General features: G+C 34.8%; 1 protein-coding gene and 1 pseudogene across 2 annotated transcripts; one reads left to right on the forward strand and one right to left on the reverse strand.

Moving 5' to 3' along the window:
- The first annotated feature begins 4491 nt into the window (after positions 1–4491).
- On the forward strand, positions 4492–13300 carry LOC143601448 (plant cysteine oxidase 2-like). The gene is given in 6 exon segments (XM_077078851.1): positions 4492–4766; positions 9118–9228; positions 9373–9513; positions 10077–10294; positions 11906–13172; positions 13271–13300. Coding segments are annotated over 5 exon segments (876 nt in total). The 3' UTR covers positions 12037–13172; positions 13271–13300.
- Positions 13301–17351: 4051 nt separating this feature from the next.
- On the reverse strand, positions 17352–18490 carry LOC143601447 (temperature-induced lipocalin-1-like; annotated as a pseudogene). The gene is made up of 2 exons (XR_013147653.1): positions 18215–18490; positions 17352–17592 (listed from the first exon to the last, which is right to left on the reverse strand). The product of XR_013147653.1 is annotated as a temperature-induced lipocalin-1-like (transcript).
- Positions 18491–21466: the final 2976 nt, after the last annotated feature.

Here is a 21466-nt window from a genome sequence, read left to right on the forward strand (position 1 = left end):
GGCTGTGTACGGCTGTCACACCCTGTTTTCCCAAGTTGTTGGAAAATAAATGAAATATATAATTAGGTCAGTTAGTTGAAACTAATAAATAAATGAAATTATACTTTTTTGTTGAAAGTAAATCAGTTAGTTGCAAAATATTGGTTTGGAATAGGTCAGGAAGCCTAAACAAACTAATCTGGTCGGTTAATTGGCACCTACATATGATGCTAGATGAATTTTAAGAAACTAATCCAATGAGCGAAAGATTGGCCAAGACGTTTAAATTGTATTTATACACTTTTAATTTAAAAAATGTTTAAATTTGTTACAAAAGATTAACTAGATCATTTTCCTCACCTGAATAAGACTAGTTGTTTCTACAACGGGTTTAACGATTATGAAGGTATGATTGGGTGATGATATGGACGCATCCAAGGTCACCTTCCAGCTTCCTGCTTGTACCTACAACATGAAAGGAATTCGTTAGATTAAGGGACCAGAGACCGGGGTCTATAGACCACCCTCCAACGCTCAACATTAGTAATAATCCCATGAAAGTATATAAATAGATATATATATATACATATATATATATACTAGACGGGTGCCCGCGCGATGCAGCGGGTGTTTGAACCTGTTAATCACGTACAAATATAAGTGTTTATGGTTAAGTTAAAACCTTGAAATCGTTTAAATCGGTCATTGGTTTGACTTTTTTTTCTTTTTCTTTTTTACTTTCGGTTTGCTGGTCGGATTCAAAATTTTCAAAACGTATTTGTTCGCGGTTTATATCGGCAACCGGCCATATGAAACCAGAAAAGACTGTAAATTAACCTAATTGCAATATGATTCCTTTTATAATCTTTGTTGGTATTATTTCACGTCCTAGATCTTCCATTAATATTTACCATTTATGTGGCTAAAATTATCATTTTTTTTATTTATGATCATCTCAAGTATCATATTATGCTGGTTTTTAGTTAAAATTGATGGTACATTTAAATTATTAATTATTTTAAACTAAATTTATTATTAAAGTTTAAACTGTGAAACCAAACTGGAACCAGGCCGTTTGTAACGATTCGGTTTCAACTTTCAATGGTTGAGTTTGGTTTTGGACGACAAAAAATCAGTATTAACGGTTGGACTCACAAGTTTAACTTAAAAACCATCAAAACCGACACGGAACACCCTTACGTAACATATTAATTTATTTAAAATGAAAAAAAATTACAACAATATCATATCTAAATTAAAGAGAATAAAATGCTCGTTTTTGTGGTGTAATTTGTTTATAAAAATATTAACGTATGAAAAGGTTATAGTCGTTTAAAAATCATGGGTGGGAAGTTAGTTTACAAGTTAAATTAAAAACATAATATGGTTAAAGATGAGGGACCAAACTTGTAACTTGAATGGATTGTGTTTAAAAGATATGTTTACCCTTACTAACACATGTACCTCATGCTTTAGTTGTTGTAAATTACTTAAAATTGGTGTCTTAATTTGCCCTTGTTTGGTGTATTATATATAGTATAGATATACACTAGAGATAGAGAATGCAATAGGAGATAGTGGTTGAGACCCGACGATTAGAGAGCAGCTGAGGCGATCTCAGACTGTTTAACCGGTGACTGGTCATTGGGGTTGGATTGAGCTGATGGTGTTATGCCTCAGCAGCTCAGAGGCTAAGCAGCTTAGTGAATGATAATTAATCTTTGGAGAGTGAGATCTCTTAGTGAGTATACTTTGAAAATGACCTGGAGAGTATTTTTCTAGAAAGAGAATATAGTGAGAGAGTGAAAGAGTTATAACGAAGAGAGAGTGGTGAGAAATAGAGTGAATGAGAATGACCATACATTTGGCTAAAATGTTCCTTTTATAGGCAGTCAGAAGCTTCTCTATGAGAAGCTTAAGTTTCCTAAAGGGAAAAGGTCAATTCTTTTTACAGCTTATGTAGACTGGGTGCATGCCATTTCCATGCAACTTTTTTCCATCCTTTGTCTATCCTATTGTTGCTTTTACCTTGGCAGTCAAGACTTTTTCTGCCATTTACTGTAGCACGAGCTTCCTGGTCAACTTAGGAAACTTGCTAGGTAAGGGTCGAGCTTCCCCGTCTGGCAACTTATGTTAGCTGCTCCTTTATTCCTAAACTTCCCTAGCTTGTGAGCTTATGTTTGTTGCTCCTTTATTCTTAAGCTTCCCTAGCTTGTGAGTGGGTAAGGGTACTCACGTAATCAGCCCCTAGTCAGAAGTATTTGGATTGTAATGATGAATGCTTGTGACTCAACTTATTTCTTTTCATGATGTTCCCCGTGGGTGTTTAATGTTTTTGGGCTTATGCCTCTTCATAGACCAATGCACATACCCATTTTGTTGTTTTAGGCATGCTTATTGAAGCCTACAAGCTGGAAAATTGTTTCTAACGTATGGTCTAAAGTTGGGAGCTTGTGGCCCGAAGCTTCCGCGATTGAAGCTTAGGGTTAGAAGCTGGGAGCTTCTTGTATCGACCTATCATGTATTATATTCATAATGACGGGGAGATGGCAGTTTAAGAACCATCGATGTGACTAATTTTACAGTCACTACCAAGGGTTATGATGGACTTAGAGAAAAAGCTGCCAGCTAACTTCCGTATTGACCCTTCGATACTTTATGATTTCTTCAAAATATTTTTGGGAAAATTGTGAAGTGTGGTTACAACTTCTCTTTTTCACCGCCTTTTTTTTTTGCAAAACCCATTGATTATTTGCTTGTTTTCCGGCGATATCTTCCCTTTTATAAGGTAAGACCTTCCCTTGTTTAAGGTAAGACCTTCCCTTTTGTTTCTTTTGTTTTACAAAAGGGTTCAAAATGGTCGCCTTATACATTTATTTCTTTGATTATCAAATCTTTGTAATATTTTTGAAAATTCTTTCTTGAATGTTCTCATACATCATCGCGTTAACCTAGGTTAATTGGTACCTTTTGGTGTCGCTAGGATTATGTATTTCGAAATCGTGTGTCGGTCACTTGGCTATGAACCTTCATTATGTAACGATGGGTTTTTCAATTAGCGGAACATGGCGATTGGTTCACCATTGAGAAAAATCATTGAGAATGGTTTGACTTCTAGTATCGTTAGTTTCACTTTTACTTGGAAAGCACAAGCTCTTTTTTATTTCCGATGCATTCTTCCTTTTTCCCTTGTTTGGAGGAAGCATGAAGCTGCACTCAACGAGGTACAACCTGACGCTGAGGAGATTCATTTTGTTTTTCTTAAATGACTTCTTGGATTTTTCATTCATCTTCGCACGTTAATTAGTTGTTTCAGCCTTGTAATTAGTGATGAAGATGCTACCCTTATTGTATCCATTATTGGTTTTGCTCCTTACATTGTAGTGAAATTTTCGAAGGATGCATCTAGCTTGCCATGGAAGGTCATGCCTGGGAGCATGTTCTTACTGGAGGTTGATAGAGGTTATTCTGGAAAGGTTGAGAAGTCAAAGAATGTGAAGTTTGTTTTTTCTAAGAAGCCAATGGACAAGTGAAAGTTGAAGGAAGTTATTAATAAAGGTCACGTTATTAGTGATACATCGACAGTGAGCAGTGTTACTTATGTGCCCAAGTGGAATATTCAAAACGACGACACATTCAAGAAAGCATCCATTGTTAGGATTTTTTTTATTGTTACATTGTTTGCCTCTGGTCGAAAAGGAGGTTTGTGAATATTTGAGTGATGACGAGATGATGAGGAATATATTGTTTTGTTTTGTCCGCCTTACTTCTCTTGTTCCTTAGATTTAGGGCATTGGAGTTTTGCTTGAAGGGCACTTAAGAGCTTGCAGGCTGATATAAGAAGCTAGAAGCTACTTTGGTTGAAGCAGGAAAAAAAAAGAATGGTACCTTATCTGCTCATGTAGAGAGATTGATGTTGAGAAGCATAAGCTAAAATTTTTGGCTAAGGATTTACATGAGTAGAGGCGTAAGTTTTGTCAAGATGGGGCGATATTAGTTGATAAGGAGAAGCTCGAGAATGAGAAGGTGGCTTATGAGATTAATGTTACTAACCCTCGGGAGCATATTTATGAGCTTCTTGTTGATAAGTGTTGGCTATTTGAACACGAGTCTCCTCATGTTGTGACTAACTTCTTGCACAGTAGTGAGTTCAACGTTTCCCTTGGTGATATTTATACCAAAAGTGTTGCTCACGACCACCACTATGGTATAATGCTTGTTGTTAAAGTTAGCAAAGTTGGCCCTACATAGGATTCCCTCCTACAAGCATAATGTTGTTAAAAGATTTGTGAATGTTGTAAAGGACATGGAGTTAATATCCTTTCTTTAATTGATGTTATCTCTTAGATGTTATGATCAACCTTTGTCTGCTCTTTAGAGAATCGAGCTGGTGGATCTTAAAAAATAGATTTCGTTGCAAGTGTGAGCATGTATTGTTAGTAGCAGGTTTGGGGAAACTATATTTTATAGAGCTGGTGGGAATGAATAAGGTGGTTTGGAGGATATTTCAAAATGTTTGAAATTATCGGGGAGCCTTGTTGTGGTGCTCCGTCTGTGGTTGCTTTGTGTGTCCAACCTTCTGATATTGGAGGTGATGGAGTCATGGTTGCCTCCTCCCTTCTAGGAGAAGTTGATGTTACTTCTCTTACAAGTGAAGAGACTGCTTCTCGAGACCTGGATTATGATACCAATATACTCTATGATTATTTGCATGGGAAGGTTGCTGGAGCTTATGGTGGGGATGAATCCACCGGTGTAGCTCCTAGTTTCTTTACTATTGTTTATAGGCATGAACATTTTATGTTTTGTTTGAATGGATATCATTCCCTAGGATACTTTCAAATTTTTTTATCTGGTTTGTAGTTGTTTTATATGTTTGTGCTTGTTTGTTATTTTGCAATGTCTTTGAAATTTTGCTAAAGAGCGGTGCTGCAGACACCCTTCCTTAGCTTAGTAACTAAGAACCGATGCAAGGCATATCCCATCCGCTGTTAGTCCACAATATTTTCTTAACTTGCTTGTGGTATATTGTTGCATAAGTCCTTAGCATTCTGTGCTTACTAGTTTTGTAAGCTCCTAGCTTCTTGTACTTATGGAGCAAGTTAGTGAGAGATGCTTAATCTCGTTACATGGAGATAGTTTATTTCTATGTACTCCTAGAGTTGTATTGTTTTAGGGACTCACCCTGTATACAGAAAGATATAGCGCCTTGTTACATGTTGAGCGATATAGCCTAGACGTCATGGAGCCTGGTTTGGAGGAGCTCACCCTTAGATAGAATAATAAACAAGTTTTTCACCCAAAATGAGATTTTCATTCATCAATTTGATTATGACCAAAGATAACAACTACATTGATGATTGTATAATGTGGATTTACTTATGTTGTAAGCTTTGTCTATGAAGTTCCTCCTTTTCATGTTTGGCATGGACAAGATGTAACGAGAAAAGAGGAATCTTACATTCTAATAGAGTAGATGTTTTCCTATTAAGAATGCCAGCTTCTTATGTTAGAAGGTCGGCTTCTTTAATAGAATGTGAACTTCTTACGTTAGAAGGTCAGTTTATTTGTTAGAAGGTGAACTCATTATGTTAGAAAGTCAGCTTCTTTGTTAGAAGGTGAACTTCTCATGTTAGAAGGTCAGTTTCTTCGTTGGTAACAATGAACTTATATTATAGTTGTCTTCTTGCGAGTGATGCTTAGCTTCTATATGTCTAGTAGAATCTTCAATAAATTCAAGTTTAGTAAGCTTGATGAATGAATGTGTTATCGACCCTTGTAGAAGGTGAAAACACTTCTTAACGTTTCTAAACAATATTAAGTGTGAGAGTTTGTTTATTGATGCTTGGTAATAAGCCCTGACACTTAAACGAGGTTGTCTTTATCCCCGTTTCTACTATAATATAGTATATAGTAATCTTAAATCAATCGTACTTAAGGGTTGATTTAGTAAAGAAAGTGATAGGGAGAAGCTTTCTTAATATCAATGAAGCTCTTGGTGTTCATTGTAAACTTGGTGGGCCGGAGGAATAACTTGTCCAGTACCACGGTTCATCGGCACTGGATTTTATTTGACGAGAGTCAATGAGTAAGAGTTCAAACGTTGAAGCCACTTACCTCCTAGAAGCTAGAGTATTAGGACCTCGAACGTTGATGTTTGAAGACTCCTAAATCATTCTTTAGAGGAGTGCTTAGGTGTTGTGGAGAATCTTTTAATCCACCCATTTTGATGTTACGGCAAGCTATATTTTTTCCTTCCAGCTACTTCCAAGCTTCTTGGGGACTATTTCTATGTTTCCACAAATTGTTTTTGTAGACTGTCCTAAGCTTCTTCTACTTTATCCGCCCAACTCTACTTTTTTTTGTAGATTTCCAATTTTGCGCTGGTTTGTAGCTTAATCGGTTACCAGAAGCTATTTATTATGATCCTTGGTGTTCTCATCAGTGCTTTAGAAATTTGCTTGTAGATGCGACTAGAAACGCTTCTTTAGTTAATCCGTTTTTGCGTTGCTTTAAACATAGCTTAAAGCTTCTTTGCTTATTTCATTCAACTATTTATTCTTGGAGAGTCTAGGAGGTGCGGCGATGTTTTAGCAAGTTACTTTGGTGATTGGGCAAGTTGCTTGTTAACCTTGACCTTGTAGGTTTTGCTTTATAGAAGATTATATGAAAGATAAGCATTGTCATACGTTTGACACATGCGTGATAATCTAAATGGGAGCTATTAGAAAGGACATTCATTGGTTGTGAAGATGCATTCTTTTTGGTAATTTCTTCACTCGTTTATTGATTGAAAGAATCAACATTTATATTGGAGAGAAGCATATGCCTTAATCGGGTTATGATTTTATTCAATACTTCCTTTCTTCCCCATGACGATGCTGCATATGTAGCAAGATACTTGTGACCATTTTAGCTTTCAAGTAGGAGCTTCGATATGTGTAGTTGCTCAGCTTCTATGCTTCCTGGTTCCTTGACTTCATTGGAAAGTGAGATCTTAGGTATTTGTATCATCAGCCCCTAGGGCATAAGTAGTTATGACGTAGTTATGGGTGCTTGTGACTTAGTACCTTTTTCTTCGCTTTTTGAGATTTCTGTTACATGAGCTTCTTTCGTAAAAAAAAGCCCATAGTGAACCATTGATACAAGAGCATGAAGCTAGCAAGCTTTGCACATGAGAATCTCTTTGGAGGCATCCTTATTCATGGTTGGCCAATAGTAAGCTCTATTTAAGCTTCTTATGGCTGCATCTTATTTTGATGAAATGCTTATTTGCACTATTGTTTCGGTTGCTTGAGTATTTTAATGAGTTAAAATACTGAGGAGTTATCCAATTTTATAGCTCGAGTGTTATGTATCTTAACAAAACAATGTAAGTTGGTTAATATGATTCTTCAAGCTACATCGATGTTTTGGTAAATGAGCCTTTGATTTTGTAAGCCTTGAAAGCTATGAGGCTTAGAGCCAGAAGCTAGAAGCATGAAGCTTGACGCTTGGGATCTAGCTTAGAGCCACCAGGTGTTTGATATTTAAATCATGTTGGATAATAAGACGCTTTTTATTCAATTTGCTTCTTCTGAAACATAACAAGCAATTTGAGGTGTATTATATAGTTTGCCTTTTCATTTCTTATATATTGTGTGTGAAAATTAGGGGTATTTACGATCCGGGTTTTAGGTCAAACCGTGAACCAAACCGTTATTAACGGTTTTTGATAATTAGAAACCGAAAAAACCGTTAATATGTAAAAGCGAACAAAACCGGACCGTTACCAATGGAATGACTGTGATTTATATATCATCTTAATTTCTATGTTTCTTTGAAATCAGCCTACAAAGTGACTATTCATTATGAATTTTTGTTTTTACGTCATCCAATCTTATTTGGCTGTATATATATGAAAATCAAATTATTTAATATTTCTTCAATTTATTATTACTTACTAGTTGAGCTTATTATAAATAATACATAATAACAGAGAGAGATATGCAACTCCTCCTCTCTCCGGCGCATTCAAGGCATCCTTCCGTTACAAGTATTAACAATCAGGCATCATCAACGTTAACAGGTAACGTTATATCCTAAGTTCAATTAAATCACAGCCATCCACATTCCACTTGTAGGGTTTTAAATGTCGATCTCCACACCCTGTGACATCTCCCCACTTTCGCATCACAAAAACCAGGTACTTATTATCTTCTCCGGTTTCCCTTACGTATTCGGTTCAATTGATTCTAGGATTACGTTTAATTGCTGGATATGCTTTCAATCCAATTCGATTTGGGGTTTTTTTATGCCTCGAAAATTAACATGATTGGATATTGTTATATCACTGTAGAATCAAGTTTAGGTATAATAACATGAACCCAATTTGACCTATTTTTATTATAACATACATTTGCAGTTGAAGCTTCATATGTAGAAGATGATAAGAATCGACCATATCCTCTCTTAGTCGGGTTCATTCTCTTTTATTTTCTGGTGAGTTCTTTGCTCTCAAATTGTGTTAATGGGTACTTTTGATGTGCCATTGTAGTGTAACAATTTGTGTTTATCCACAATGCTACTGTGTGTTTTTTTATAATTGAGTTTTGGTAATTTTTTGGAAGATAAAGTTCATTTTCCATTTATGGTTCAATGGATTAGTACCAAAACATGGCCCCTGGTATTTCTTTCCAAATCAGTTCCATTTGTTCAACCAAAACATTATCATCTTTATCCCATTAAAACCCTCACGATCATCATCGTTGCCACATAATCCTCAAGGACCTCAAGTACCCAAATGAGTTTCCATGTCTTACTTTCTTGTTTACGTGTGTGTTGTCAGCGCATGGTTTAAATGTTCAGGCATTTTTGTTTGTTTTTGTATAAGTTGTTTTTATAGATTTGATATTGTTGATCTTCCGTGTTACGTAACTTAGGTTTAAGATTGACAGTTAATATTTAAACAATGGTCTGACTAGAATTAGGTTGACTGATTTGAGTTTTGGCCAACTAAATCTCTTGAAAAGTAACAAGTCAATGTGATTATGACTTATGAGGTTAAGATCAATATAGTATTTATATATCATTTTGAATTTTTATAATTTAATGGTTACTTTTTTTCTCTTTTCACACGGAATTTACTTCATTCGGCAGTGTATGGCCTAATATGCCCTACTTCAAGGTTAAAGACACCCCAAGATTTCCTAAATTCACTTACCTACTACCTTATTTAGTACGACTTTTCGTTACGCTTTTTATCATTAAATTTCCATATCTAATCTTTGTTTTATAAATAGTTACATTATTTAAGAACAAAGAGGGAAATGGAACGTTGACTTTATTAACTATATTCCTCTTCATATTGGAATCGTTTACTGCCTCCACCGGGTACACTTTTTATTTGTTGACTTTTCTACCGCTTCATAACCACTCCCAAATGACGGTTTTAAGTAAGCTTCTGTTTGGTACCATGCATATCAAAGCATATGATTGGGTGGATGATGGTGCTTTAGTCTCTACCCCCGAAGCTGAGCCTTCAAAGGGTGAGTTCATAACCAAAGATATAATATTTTCGATATTAATTACTCAAGAATGTCGTAACTATAATTTATAAGTAGAAAAAAGAACATATAATTATCTAGACGGGCCTGCTGAGTTACGAGTTCAGGTCAACATACGTACTTTTTTACTGGTCAAAACGGATTCAATTGACTTTAGTAACGGGTTTAGATTAAAAAATATTTTTACTGATCAAAACGGGCCTGGTTGACTTTAGCTACGGGTTCACGTCAAAACACGTACTTTTTGACTGGTCAAAACATGTCGGTTGACTTTAGATTTATGGAACGTAACCCATACCAGTGTTTCATCAGGTGAAGTTGGACCCGCTGGTGGGTGCTTGACAAGGGTTAAGTTCTTAACTATAGGTATATTACTTTTCTATATTAATCACATATGAATGCCGTGATAATGATTAAGTAGAAACATGCTGGTGAGTAACTGGTTTAGGTCTAAACATGTACTTTTGTACTGGGCAAAATGGGTCGGTTAACTTCATGTTCATGTAACGAAACTAATGCACTCGTGTTTCTTCAGGTGATGTGATACCGTTAGTGGCCTGTTAGTGTCCGCTTGACGAAAATCAAAGTTAACTATGCATTCACCACCCCATACCGACACATTAATTCTTTACCTGACGATGGCAGTAAGATGCATTGCTTTACCGCCGTTACGTAATGAGTGGTTCTTAATGTTCTGGGCGCGCCATACTGTGACCTTGAAGGCCACCACTGCAGGTGCTATCGCACCCATCCCTTCGCGTGTTTTCAATGTTTGATTTTTTTCTTGATTTAGGTGGCTTGGAGAAAAAAAAAAGTGCTTTTAGGTATTGAATTTTTTAATTGCTTTTAGGTAATCCTCCATCTGACAAGGGTTAAGTTCTTAACTATAGGTATATTACTTTTCTATATTAATCACATATGAATGCCGTGATAATGATTATTAAGTAGAAACATGCTGGTGAGTAACTGGTTTAGGTCTAAACATGTACTTTTGTACTGGGCAAAATGGGTCGGTTAACTTCATGTTCATGTAACGAAACTAATGCACTCGTGTTTCTTCAGGTGATGTGATACCGTTAGTGGCCTGTTAGTGTCCGCTTGACGAAAATCAAAGTTAACTATGCATTCACCACCCCATACCGACACATTAATTCTTTACCTGACGATGGCAGTAAGATGCATTGCTTTACCGCCGTTACGTAATGAGTGGTTCTTAATGTTCTGGGCGCGCCATACTGTGACCTTGAAGGCCACCACTGCAGGTGCTATCGCACCCATCCCTTCGCGTGTTTTCAATGTTTGATTTTTTTCTTGATTTAGGTGGCTTGGAGAAAAAAAAAGTGCTTTTAGGTATTGAATTTTTTAATTGCTTTTAGGTAATCCTCCATCTGAGATGGCGGATTACAGGTACACGTAAGCAAGTTTTCCACATGTGTATCCAGGTCGGATGCCATGTAACACACGTGGAATCCTCTATCTGAGATAGAGGATTACGTACACTCATTTTAGAGAGGATTGTCACACAGAATCCTCTATCTGAAATTATAGGAGGATTGTTGTCCGGAGAAAGCATTAAACATTTGTGACATTGGGGGTACCCTCGCACTCCTCAAGGTTTGGATTTGAATGTTCCCCAACGTTTTCAAAGAGCGCATTTTCGGATTGACCAAAATCTAAGTTGCAACCCGCTTGTGGTGGCGTAACTTCGGGATATTGATCATTGACGATTCTCCACATCGTCTCCATGTCATCATTAAACAGGTTATAACCCAAATATTTGGAAAATATTTGGTGAGATTACTTTTTAATTTAATGAAATGTTATAACTTGTTTAAGAGCTATTTGGGTTTGGTGAGACCCATACCCGTGAATTCGAGTCAAATGCGTAAGAAGTCTTTATTTACTAATAAAGCAATCTGATGCCTTGAGATAATTTATGGAGGTTTTGTTTATATATATTTATGGAGGTTTTGTTTATATATATTTAAGATGTATTAATGTAAGTAAACCATATAAACTAGGTGTATTACTTTATTAATTCCCTTTTAATACTTTGTGTGACAATCCTCTCTAAAATGAGTGTACGTAATCCTCTATCTCAGATAGAGGATTCCACGTGTGTTACATGGCATCCGACCTGGATACACAGGTGGAAAACTTGCTTACGTGTTCCTGTAATCCGCCATCTCAGATGGAGGATTACCTAAAAGCAATTAAATTCAAATTCAATACCTAAAAGCACTTTTTTTTCTCTAAGCCACCTAAATCAAGAAAAAAATCTTCAATGTTTATTAGTTACTGCTCATAACTCTCTTTTATTTAACCAATTCCCACTTGTTTATTTCCATTAATAATTCATAATAATTAAAACATTACAGCAGTTGATGGTAAAAAGTTGCCCGATGATGATCAGAAGATCGTAGAGCATGCATGGCTTGAGAAGATTGATAAGCCCGCGGCCTTACAGGTGGTTGGAGCACCATACAACGGGCCAAGAATTGGCGAGAAATGATGAGATCGCGTGTCAGATAGGCGATCCACAAACTGATTGGAGTTTTGACGACCTCATATTGGAGCTTAATATCATAAATCATAAACTTCAAGAATTCTCATTGGTTCCTTTACATTTCACCAAAAGACACTCAAGGTACCATTATATCATTAGAGATCTTCAATATATCCCCTTATTTTCCACCAACGAGTTTTTTTGCAGTGGTGATTCATATGGTGAGTTTGATGATGATGATGTTTATGAGGAGTATAGCAGCACGGATGTAACGATTGGTACTTGTTTTGGTTGTGAGGATGTCTATTTAAGGTTGTTATTCATCATTGCTATGTTTTGTGATGTAAAAGACTTCATATATGATTCTGACTTCTTAATATTTTACAGTGACAGTGAAGATTCAGATAACAAGTCAAGCAGTGGGTCCCAATGGAATTTGATGGAGAAAGGTGGAGTAATTGAAGGTGCATTAATCGAACTAAGCCACAAACAACAACTTAATCTTAATATTGCGGTTTGTTTTTTATTTTTATCACCGCATACGTGCCTTAACTATTACCCGACACATCAATTCTTTACATGATGCTGGCGGTAACATGCATTGCATTACCGCCATTACGTAATGTGTGGTTCTTAGTTAGCGACTGGTGAAAACCAATTTGGCCCAAGCCAGTTCGGGTTATAAACCGGATTAGGAGGAAAATATGATTGACCAAACCTATATAATTTATGCAGCATTTTTCCCCTTTCATTTACGTTCTCATGTGATATAGTTTGTGCAGTTTGACCAAGTGAAGTCAAACTGCAAGTCATAGTCATTTACAACTCGTTTAGTGAAGGGCGGGCGGTCCAAACATCGGTTTTGGGTTGGGTTGGGTTCGTTACATGTCGGTTATTTCAGTTTAATGAAAACCGTGTGTTTTACTTGGTCCCATTAGTTACATGCCGGCTATTAATGGGTCACGGTAAGTTTTCCGGTAGCAGGTTCTCAAAGTTACTTTTATGTTTTGGTCTGTGATAGGAGTGGACAACGTGTATGGAAGGATCATCGTCCTCGGTCGGGTATATGGAAAGGTAGTAATGGTGGTGAAGTTATTTCCATTAGTGGTTGTGATGATGATCAAACATCTGCTGATACATCTGTAAGTTTCATCTTTGCACACCCTTTATTATTCTTATCGTTATCTTATAGTTTAAACATAGATGAATGTCGAAAGTGACAAATTATTTGTCGGAGTAGGCTCTATCAAAGATCACATTAACAGGGGCCATGGCCTTTCGTTTTATTCAAGCTATATAACATGGAAATGCGCCTACTTATGGTATCTTATTAGGGTCCATGAGTAATGCCATCCGTAATGCAAGAATTGGAGGTGGCGGTAGTGGCGGCGGTGCAGTGGTTAATTATCTCCTTACTATGCTATTGACTGGCGGCATCCTTGCTGGTGTGATGGGTTAACTGGAGGTGGCGGCGGTGTAGTGGTTAATTCTCTCCTTAATTACTATGTTTTTGACTGTCGGCATCCTTGCTGGTGTGATGGATTAACTGGAAGTGGACTTAGCCTGGTATACATGCTGTTGGTTGACTTTTAACTTGTTGGTCAATGTTGTCATATATATATATGGTGAATGCTATTGTAACCGTGTTGTGAAAAACCATGTCCAATGACAAACAAATATTCCCTTCAACCATCAAATATAAAATAATACAACTCATTTGTGCTCAACTAACTACGCCACGTTATTTGTAGGTTTACAAAAGTTTATTTTTATATAGATCTTGATTCTTATAGTTAAGACTTTCAATTATTTATACATTTTTTAGTTGAACTACAAACTCTTAGCATGTTCTTAAAACAAATGTTTGATTAAAATACAAAATTTGATACCTTAATTTTCTTTCTTGCTAATATTGCTGTATAAAATTTCAACTTTTGGTATTGAAAACTATAGCGAATACAAATTTTACTATAGCAAATGCCGGTGACAGAACGAGCTGCTACTGACTGAATCACAATTGTGACCCCGCCGCAACGCGCGGGCATTTTTACTAGTATCTCAATATACATTTAAACTTTGTATTTATTTTATAAGAATGTGATTTTGTTGGGAATATTGTATTCGATGTTTCTGCAGAGGTGAATAATGTTTACATATAGAGCTGATACAGATTTGTTAACTGCAACTTATGAAATTCATTAGTCAAAATGGGTATTTTGTACATAAAACAAACAAAACTAAATGCCATATATTTACACAGTTACACTTTGGTTGCTTAAAAAACAGTTGGTGTATAATTGCATTTTGAGTGCATATTAACAATTAGAAATACATGCATATAGTTAATACTCAATATTATAATTTTCCAATCAACTTTGGGCTCCAGGTGACATAAATTTTGACTTTTGAAGTCAAAATAAGTTATTTGATTTTGTTGTGCATCTAAAACATGTTGACAATTTGTAATATGTGCTTACTGTAAACTGTTGGTGTAGTAGCACGCCTAATTTTGCACTATCTGCTTGTATCTATTCAAAGTGTTGGTGTATTATATAGTCTGTCTTTTCATTTCATATATATTGTATGTAAATATTTTAGATATGGAAAGTCAAGATATGGACTCACAAAACCAATACTACACCAACCTTTTTTACTGGAAACTCTCATATGACCCTAGATGACTCTCCTCTCTTGCCTTCTACTAATCCAACCAACGTTAGGAGATCAATGAGGGGTACAAACTTCGTCTTTGAGGAAGACAAGTGGCTTATCTCTGCATGGCTAAATTGTAGCGTTGATTCCATTCAAGGTACTGATAAAAAACAATCTCAATTTTGGGGAAAAGTATTGGACTACTTTGACCAATATTAAAAGGCCACAACCGATCGGTCATTGAAGTCTTCAACACATCGATGGTCATGTATTCAAAAAGCAACAAATTACTTTTATTCGTACCTAGGTCAAGTTGAAAGGGTACATCAAAGTGGCCTGACCGACCACGATAAGGTAGAAATTCCACTCTTATTTGCGTTGAGAGTATTTTAATTTATATTTTGTTTTTTCTACAATGAATTTTATTGGTTTAAATGAAAGTTTGACAAGGCGAAGATTATGTACCAATCAATACGAAAATGCAACTTTTAGTTCGAGCATTGTTGGCACCTATTAAAGAACCAACCTAAGTTGATGTCACGCCCCACAAAAGATATCACAAATCAAAAGAAAACGATGGTAGAATCCCCAATCCCGACCACAACGTCATCCCCAACAGAGAATGTTATCGAGTTGGACCGACCAATGGGTAGGAAAGCTGAAAAAGCAAAACGAAAGGCCCAAGGCATTCAATCGGAGGAAATTATCCAACTCAGAAAGATGAAGTATACCCTGCTAGAGGAGTCGAGTGCTCAAGAGAAAGAGTATTATCGTCTTAAAGCTAAAAAGATGTAGCATGACAAGACAAACGAGCGAAAAAAGTTACATCTTGAAGATGAAAGTTTGAAGTTAGAGAAAGAAAAGTTGAGGATTGAAGCTGAGAAAGCGGGGCTTGCAAAGAAGGATTCAGATCAAATAATTATGATGATGAATGTGAGTGTCATGCCAAAAATTCAACGACTATATTTTGAGGGACTTCAAAGGGAAATCATGATGAGATATGACCATATTTAGATAAACAACTTTGAAGACTAGTGACTATTACATATGATTTTTTATTGTAATCGTTTTATAGTAAATTATATAAAACTTCGATTATTTACTTGATTCTAACTATTTTTTGGTGTTTTGTTTTAAGTGTCATCAAGTTAATCGTTAATCGATGTTGAAGAATTTAGATAATCGTAAATTAAAAAGGCAGTCTTTTTTTTTGAAGTTATAATATGTGTGTTTTGTTTTCAAATTAAGTTTTTGAGTATTAATGCTTGTTATGATCTAATTGTTGGTTTTATATGATATAATTTTATCTCGATTGTATGGTTTTGAATAATCTGTCTTTCAATGATCCTTTTTCCTATAATAGCAAGTATAATATATTTTTTTATGAGTATCGCAATACTCGGTTTCATGAGTTTGATGGTTTGACAAAATAGACAATAAGACAAAATAGATAGTGGTTAAGGTTGTAAATAAAAAAATAATAAAAATGAATATAGAGAAGAAATGGGGGATTGGATGTGAAAGGTTTTTTAAAAGTGAGAAATAAATTTAGAGGATATGAGTTTTAGTTAAATTATAGAAATTGGGATAGGGGATAGAATGGGAACACTCTTATTCTATAAATGGAAACGAAAATGAGAAAGATAAGAATGATTTGTAGTCACACTAAAAAACTCTTAAAAAATAAATAAAAAAACCATAACTCAAAATTTAATAAAAAGAAAATAAAAACAATAAAATGTTTCCACCATCTTTCTCATTCTCATAGAATAAAACACAATGGTAAGTGAAAAAAGTCGTTGGATGTTTTTGTTTATCATTGTGTTTTGTGTTTATTTTCGTCATTTATTATGTCTTTTTTTCTTCATATTGTATTTTTTTTCTTTATATTGTATTATGATATATTTTGTTCGGCATTGTTCTTTAGGTCATTTTCGTTATTGTGTCTTTGATCTTGGTATTGTTTTTTTGTATTTTTTTGTAATTCTTTCTAAGATGGCGAAAATATTTTAGTTTCTTAATATTTTTTTGTTTTTCAATATCTATATTTTGAATTATGATTTTTTTATTATTTTTTTGAATTTGTTTTTAAGTGATTTTTTATATGGTCACAATTTTTTCTCACACTTTTCATTTTTCTCTCTCTTTGGATTTTAACTTTACCCTTGTGAGTGATAAGAGACATAGTGGATTGTGGTTTTAACTTTTACGTTAAGGACTTATAAGAGGCTAACGCCCAAGGATGAAGATGGCGTTTTGGTTTTCGCGGAGCATATTCGTTAGCGTGTCAACTGCAGGGCCGCAGACTATCAAAAACATTGAACCAGAAACTGCAAATAGACTAAACCAGAAACCGCGAAGTAAACCAAATTTTGGTTCAAACCGGCATTTGCAGAACACACTGGTTCATTCACCGGATACTAAATAAAAATAAAAATATATCAGAAAAGGTCAACAGGAGTATCAATGTATCATTATGAATCACCAATAAAGGACTTACTATTTTACAAGTTAATCACAAAATTAGTACCCTTCTCTACAAGCACATGTCCTCTTGTAGAATAAAATAATAACCAAATTATAACTTTCATATATTAAACGTTTTAAGACCATACTCATTTCATTACAAAACATAGAAAAATAAACACTAGTTCATGAAACCAACTATATCAACAACCCTTACCCCAAACACACTTTCTTCTATAGCTCTCCAGTTCCGACGGTCTATTTGCCAAAAATCGACTTCAACCACCAAATCCCTTTCGTGTCCGCTGGTGCATCTTCACCCTCTGGAGGCGGGTCTGTATGTGTCGTCCTCTTCAGTTTGCTCACATCATACCCTTCTTCCTTCGCCTTCTCAACCAACTTATTGTATATCTCATCATCCATATGATTCTGCCTGCACAAAATCTACACAACAAACTATGCATAAGCAAATAACCAAATCAAATCAACCAGCGGCACGAAGAGTAAGTAAACAAACAAATTAACCGAACCAAATAATAAACCAATTGCACAAACCAGGAGCAAGAAAACAGCCAAATTAACCAAACCAAATAGTTAACCAATCGCACAAACTAGGAGCAAGAAAACATCCAAATTAACCAATTCTTAACAAATTAACCGACTCAATCGAACATAATAATCAACCAATCCCACAAACTAGGGGTATAAAAATTAACCGACTCAAATCAAATCGAATGAATAATTAACCACATACTAGGAGGGCACAAATAATCAAATTAACTAACTGAAACATAACAAATCAACTTAACCAATGGTAGGCACTAAGTAGAAGTAAATAACCAAGTTAACTGAATATTTACAAATCAACCGAAGTCAGTAACCAAATAACCGATTTATAACAAATTAACCAACCGCACAAAGTCAGAAAATGACCAAATGACCTATTATTAATTAACAAACTAACCAAATCAAATAATTATAATTAACTAGAAGTAGACAAATAAACGACTGATATTCTTAGCAAACTAGAAAAAACACAAATTAAGCAAACAGAAGAGAATGATACCCATAGATAACTCCGTGAAGGCTGACCAATCAAAGCATACTGATACTCATCATCAAGATACAGCACCCAGTAATCTCCAGTCACTGTTAGGGTCAGCTTTATAAGCAGTCCCTTCAATGAACCCACGCTTACCATCACTCCAAGTCTCGTTCAGCACATTGACAGTGCCATCATCTTTCAAGGTGTAGGTAGCCCTAGTGTTGGTCCCGTTTTTGGGCTGTACCAACGGCCCATGTATCTTTGTAGATCCAGGCCCTTCACGACATCCTTCGCCATGGATAATGAGTAAAGCTAGGGGTTATTATATAAGTGAAGGTGAAATGACATGGAGGATTTCTGGCCTTACACGTGTAAAAGTGAATAACACTAGTATTGGGTCGGATTATTCTAGAATGGTGGTGTATGGTTTCTTGGGGAATACTCTAATATCTTCTAGCTTAAGTTTCTTTTGGATGATTTCTATTTTGTAATTATTAGGAAATTACGTTTTCTGATTTTTTTTAAAGTTATGATATTTATGTCTATGATTGTATGGTAAGAGGGGACAACGCGTACACGTAAAAGATACGTTGTGTGTTTATATGGTTTATTAGTTTGAGATCCATGTATTACACGGGTAATTGATGAAAAATTTAAATTTTAACCATTAAGTGAAATACAGTCAACAAATTGATCATATATTGTTAATACAATTAAAATTACAAAAAATATATAACTAAGATTACACAAATATGTTATAAATAAGTCAAAACTACCTTTTATACTACGTTTGTGATTGTATTATTATGTATACATTCTTAATCCAAAATCAAAATTTATAGTCCATGTCTGCTTGTAACTTTTAATAAGGTAACATACAGGTATGCTTATAACTCTTGATATAGTCACGTATGGTTGTTCGTGTGACAAAAAAAGATTCTCTAAGTACATACCAACTTTAGATAAATGATAATATATCCATGAAACTAATAAAAAAATATTCATACACATAAAATATCATAGATTTTAATCATTAATATGATGTCATTTGAGAAATCTGCTCATGTTTGTTAAAAAAACATGATTATCTCAAAAACCATATTATTTGAACTTTGATGATATAATCATCCTTAGAATATTTAGAAAATTGATTGATCATGATAAATTTGTTGTCATTAATATTTTTGTATGACAAATTTTTAGTTGACATTATATTTTACAATTAAAATGTGTATAATCAAGCAACATAAATCGAAAATTAAAATATAACAAAATGATATGTTTCATTTCATGTGTGTAATTGCCAGGAAAATTACAAATGCATACTAACCTTAAAACCATGTTCAAATAATAGTGATTATTTTGAGTTAGAAGAATATTAGAAAATTTAAAGTTGCATAAAGTGAAGGTAGTGATTCTTATTTATAATAGTTGAAAGTAGGGCTGCCACTTTTACCCGCAACCTGAAACTCAACCCAAAAAAATCCGTACCTAAACCCAAACTAACCTGACCCAAGAAAATGAAATCCAAGAAAATACTAACCCGAACCTGAACCGAAGTAATTCGGTGTGACATTCGTCAATTTCAGGTCCGATTTGTATTCGTTTTGTAATCGTTTATTATGTAAACCAACCCGATTGGTAAACCGAAACTTATGATATAATCGAAAATATGGATTATATGTTACAATATTGTTTTACACTTGTTGGGTCTCGAAAACATCGTTTTTAGTCCTTAAAACGCCTTAAAAACGCTTAAAACGAACTTTAGGGACCATTTCTGCCATTTATCAAAGTTTAAAAATATTAGCCGCCCAACCCATCGCGATACGCGATGGGTGATGGCCATCTTCGTCGCGTATCGCGATCTGTATCAAGTCAGTAGCTTGTGTTTTGTTATTTTTATGCAAACATGTGACTTAAACCATTCCATTTTCATGCAACACTTTTTATGCTTGTCCATTTCAACTTACCATATATATACATGACCATCTCCTTCATTTTACACCTGCTCATACTTCAAATTATCTCTCAAATTCAAAGATCTTAAGGTTGTTTTTCTTTGTTATTGAAGGTTTGACTTTCAAAAGTCAAACTGAGTAAAGTCTTTCATTTTAATTAGTTTGTTTAGTCTTATTAATACTTGAATATGATTATACAACATATATATAATATACACCCCTTTTTACCTTTGGTGGTTACTTCTCCGGTCTTGGTCGGTGGAGTGTCGGGCCTTGTAAGGCAAGACTTCATGAAGGACTTTCGTGGTCCTTGATATATATATATATATATATATATATATATATATATATATATATATATATATATATATATATATATGGATGGATCATGCGAGAAGTGATTTTATAGCGAGAAGTGCGAGAAGTCGATCTCAACCATTGATTATGCCTAATAAATGGTAATCAATGTTAATTAACGATTATGGCAAAATTGTAATAAAAAGAAAAATAATTTATAAGACTTTTATGACAAAAGGGTAATTATGTCTTGTATGTTTAATTGTTTGAAACCATTAATTACACTAATTAATCCTACATTACTCTCCACATTAATTCCAGTACAAAGTTACAAATTACTAGAAATAAGAAATTGACTTTTACATCAAACATATTCTAAGGATAACTTAAATAAAATATATTCATGATAAAAAATTTTACGTTGATGATTTCAAAAGAATTTTTTGAGATATTTTTAACCTTACATATGAAAAGGTGAATGATAATAAATTCAGCTACACAAGAAACATAGTCATCTACACATAACTCATATTAACTTATACAACTTGTTGGTTATTTTTATTTTCATTTACACGTAACTCGTGATCACCAATACATAACTTATTTTTACCTACATAGACTGTTGGTTCCTTTTATTTTCACCAACACATAGCTAATATCCACCTACACATAACTCATATTAACCTACACATTGTGACATCTGCCCCGATCCGACCCGACCCAGGTACCCGTTTCTCTGACCCGATCTCTTTCTTTTATGATTTAATATTTATTTATACTTATATTTTACTTTTAATAATAATATATATTTTCCTTCCCGCCTCTTTCTCTCTCTTTCTTTCCGCCGTCCCGTCCCTCTCCTTCTCTCTTTCCGCCTTCTTTTCCCTCTTGTCGCCGTCCCGCCCTTACGCCTTGTTTCCCTCTTTTTCTTCTAACTCTTTGCTTGTCCTTTGTTCCTTCCCGCCTAAGGTTGTCTGCGCAGCTCCACGCGCCAGACCCCTTTCAAGGAATCCTG

This window comes from Bidens hawaiensis, unplaced genomic scaffold (assembly GCF_021521415.1).
Source record: "Bidens hawaiensis isolate Kalapana, Puna unplaced genomic scaffold, B.hawaiensis_p1.1 tig00056292_1, whole genome shotgun sequence".
Taxonomy (NCBI): domain Eukaryota; kingdom Viridiplantae; phylum Streptophyta; class Magnoliopsida; order Asterales; family Asteraceae; genus Bidens; species Bidens hawaiensis.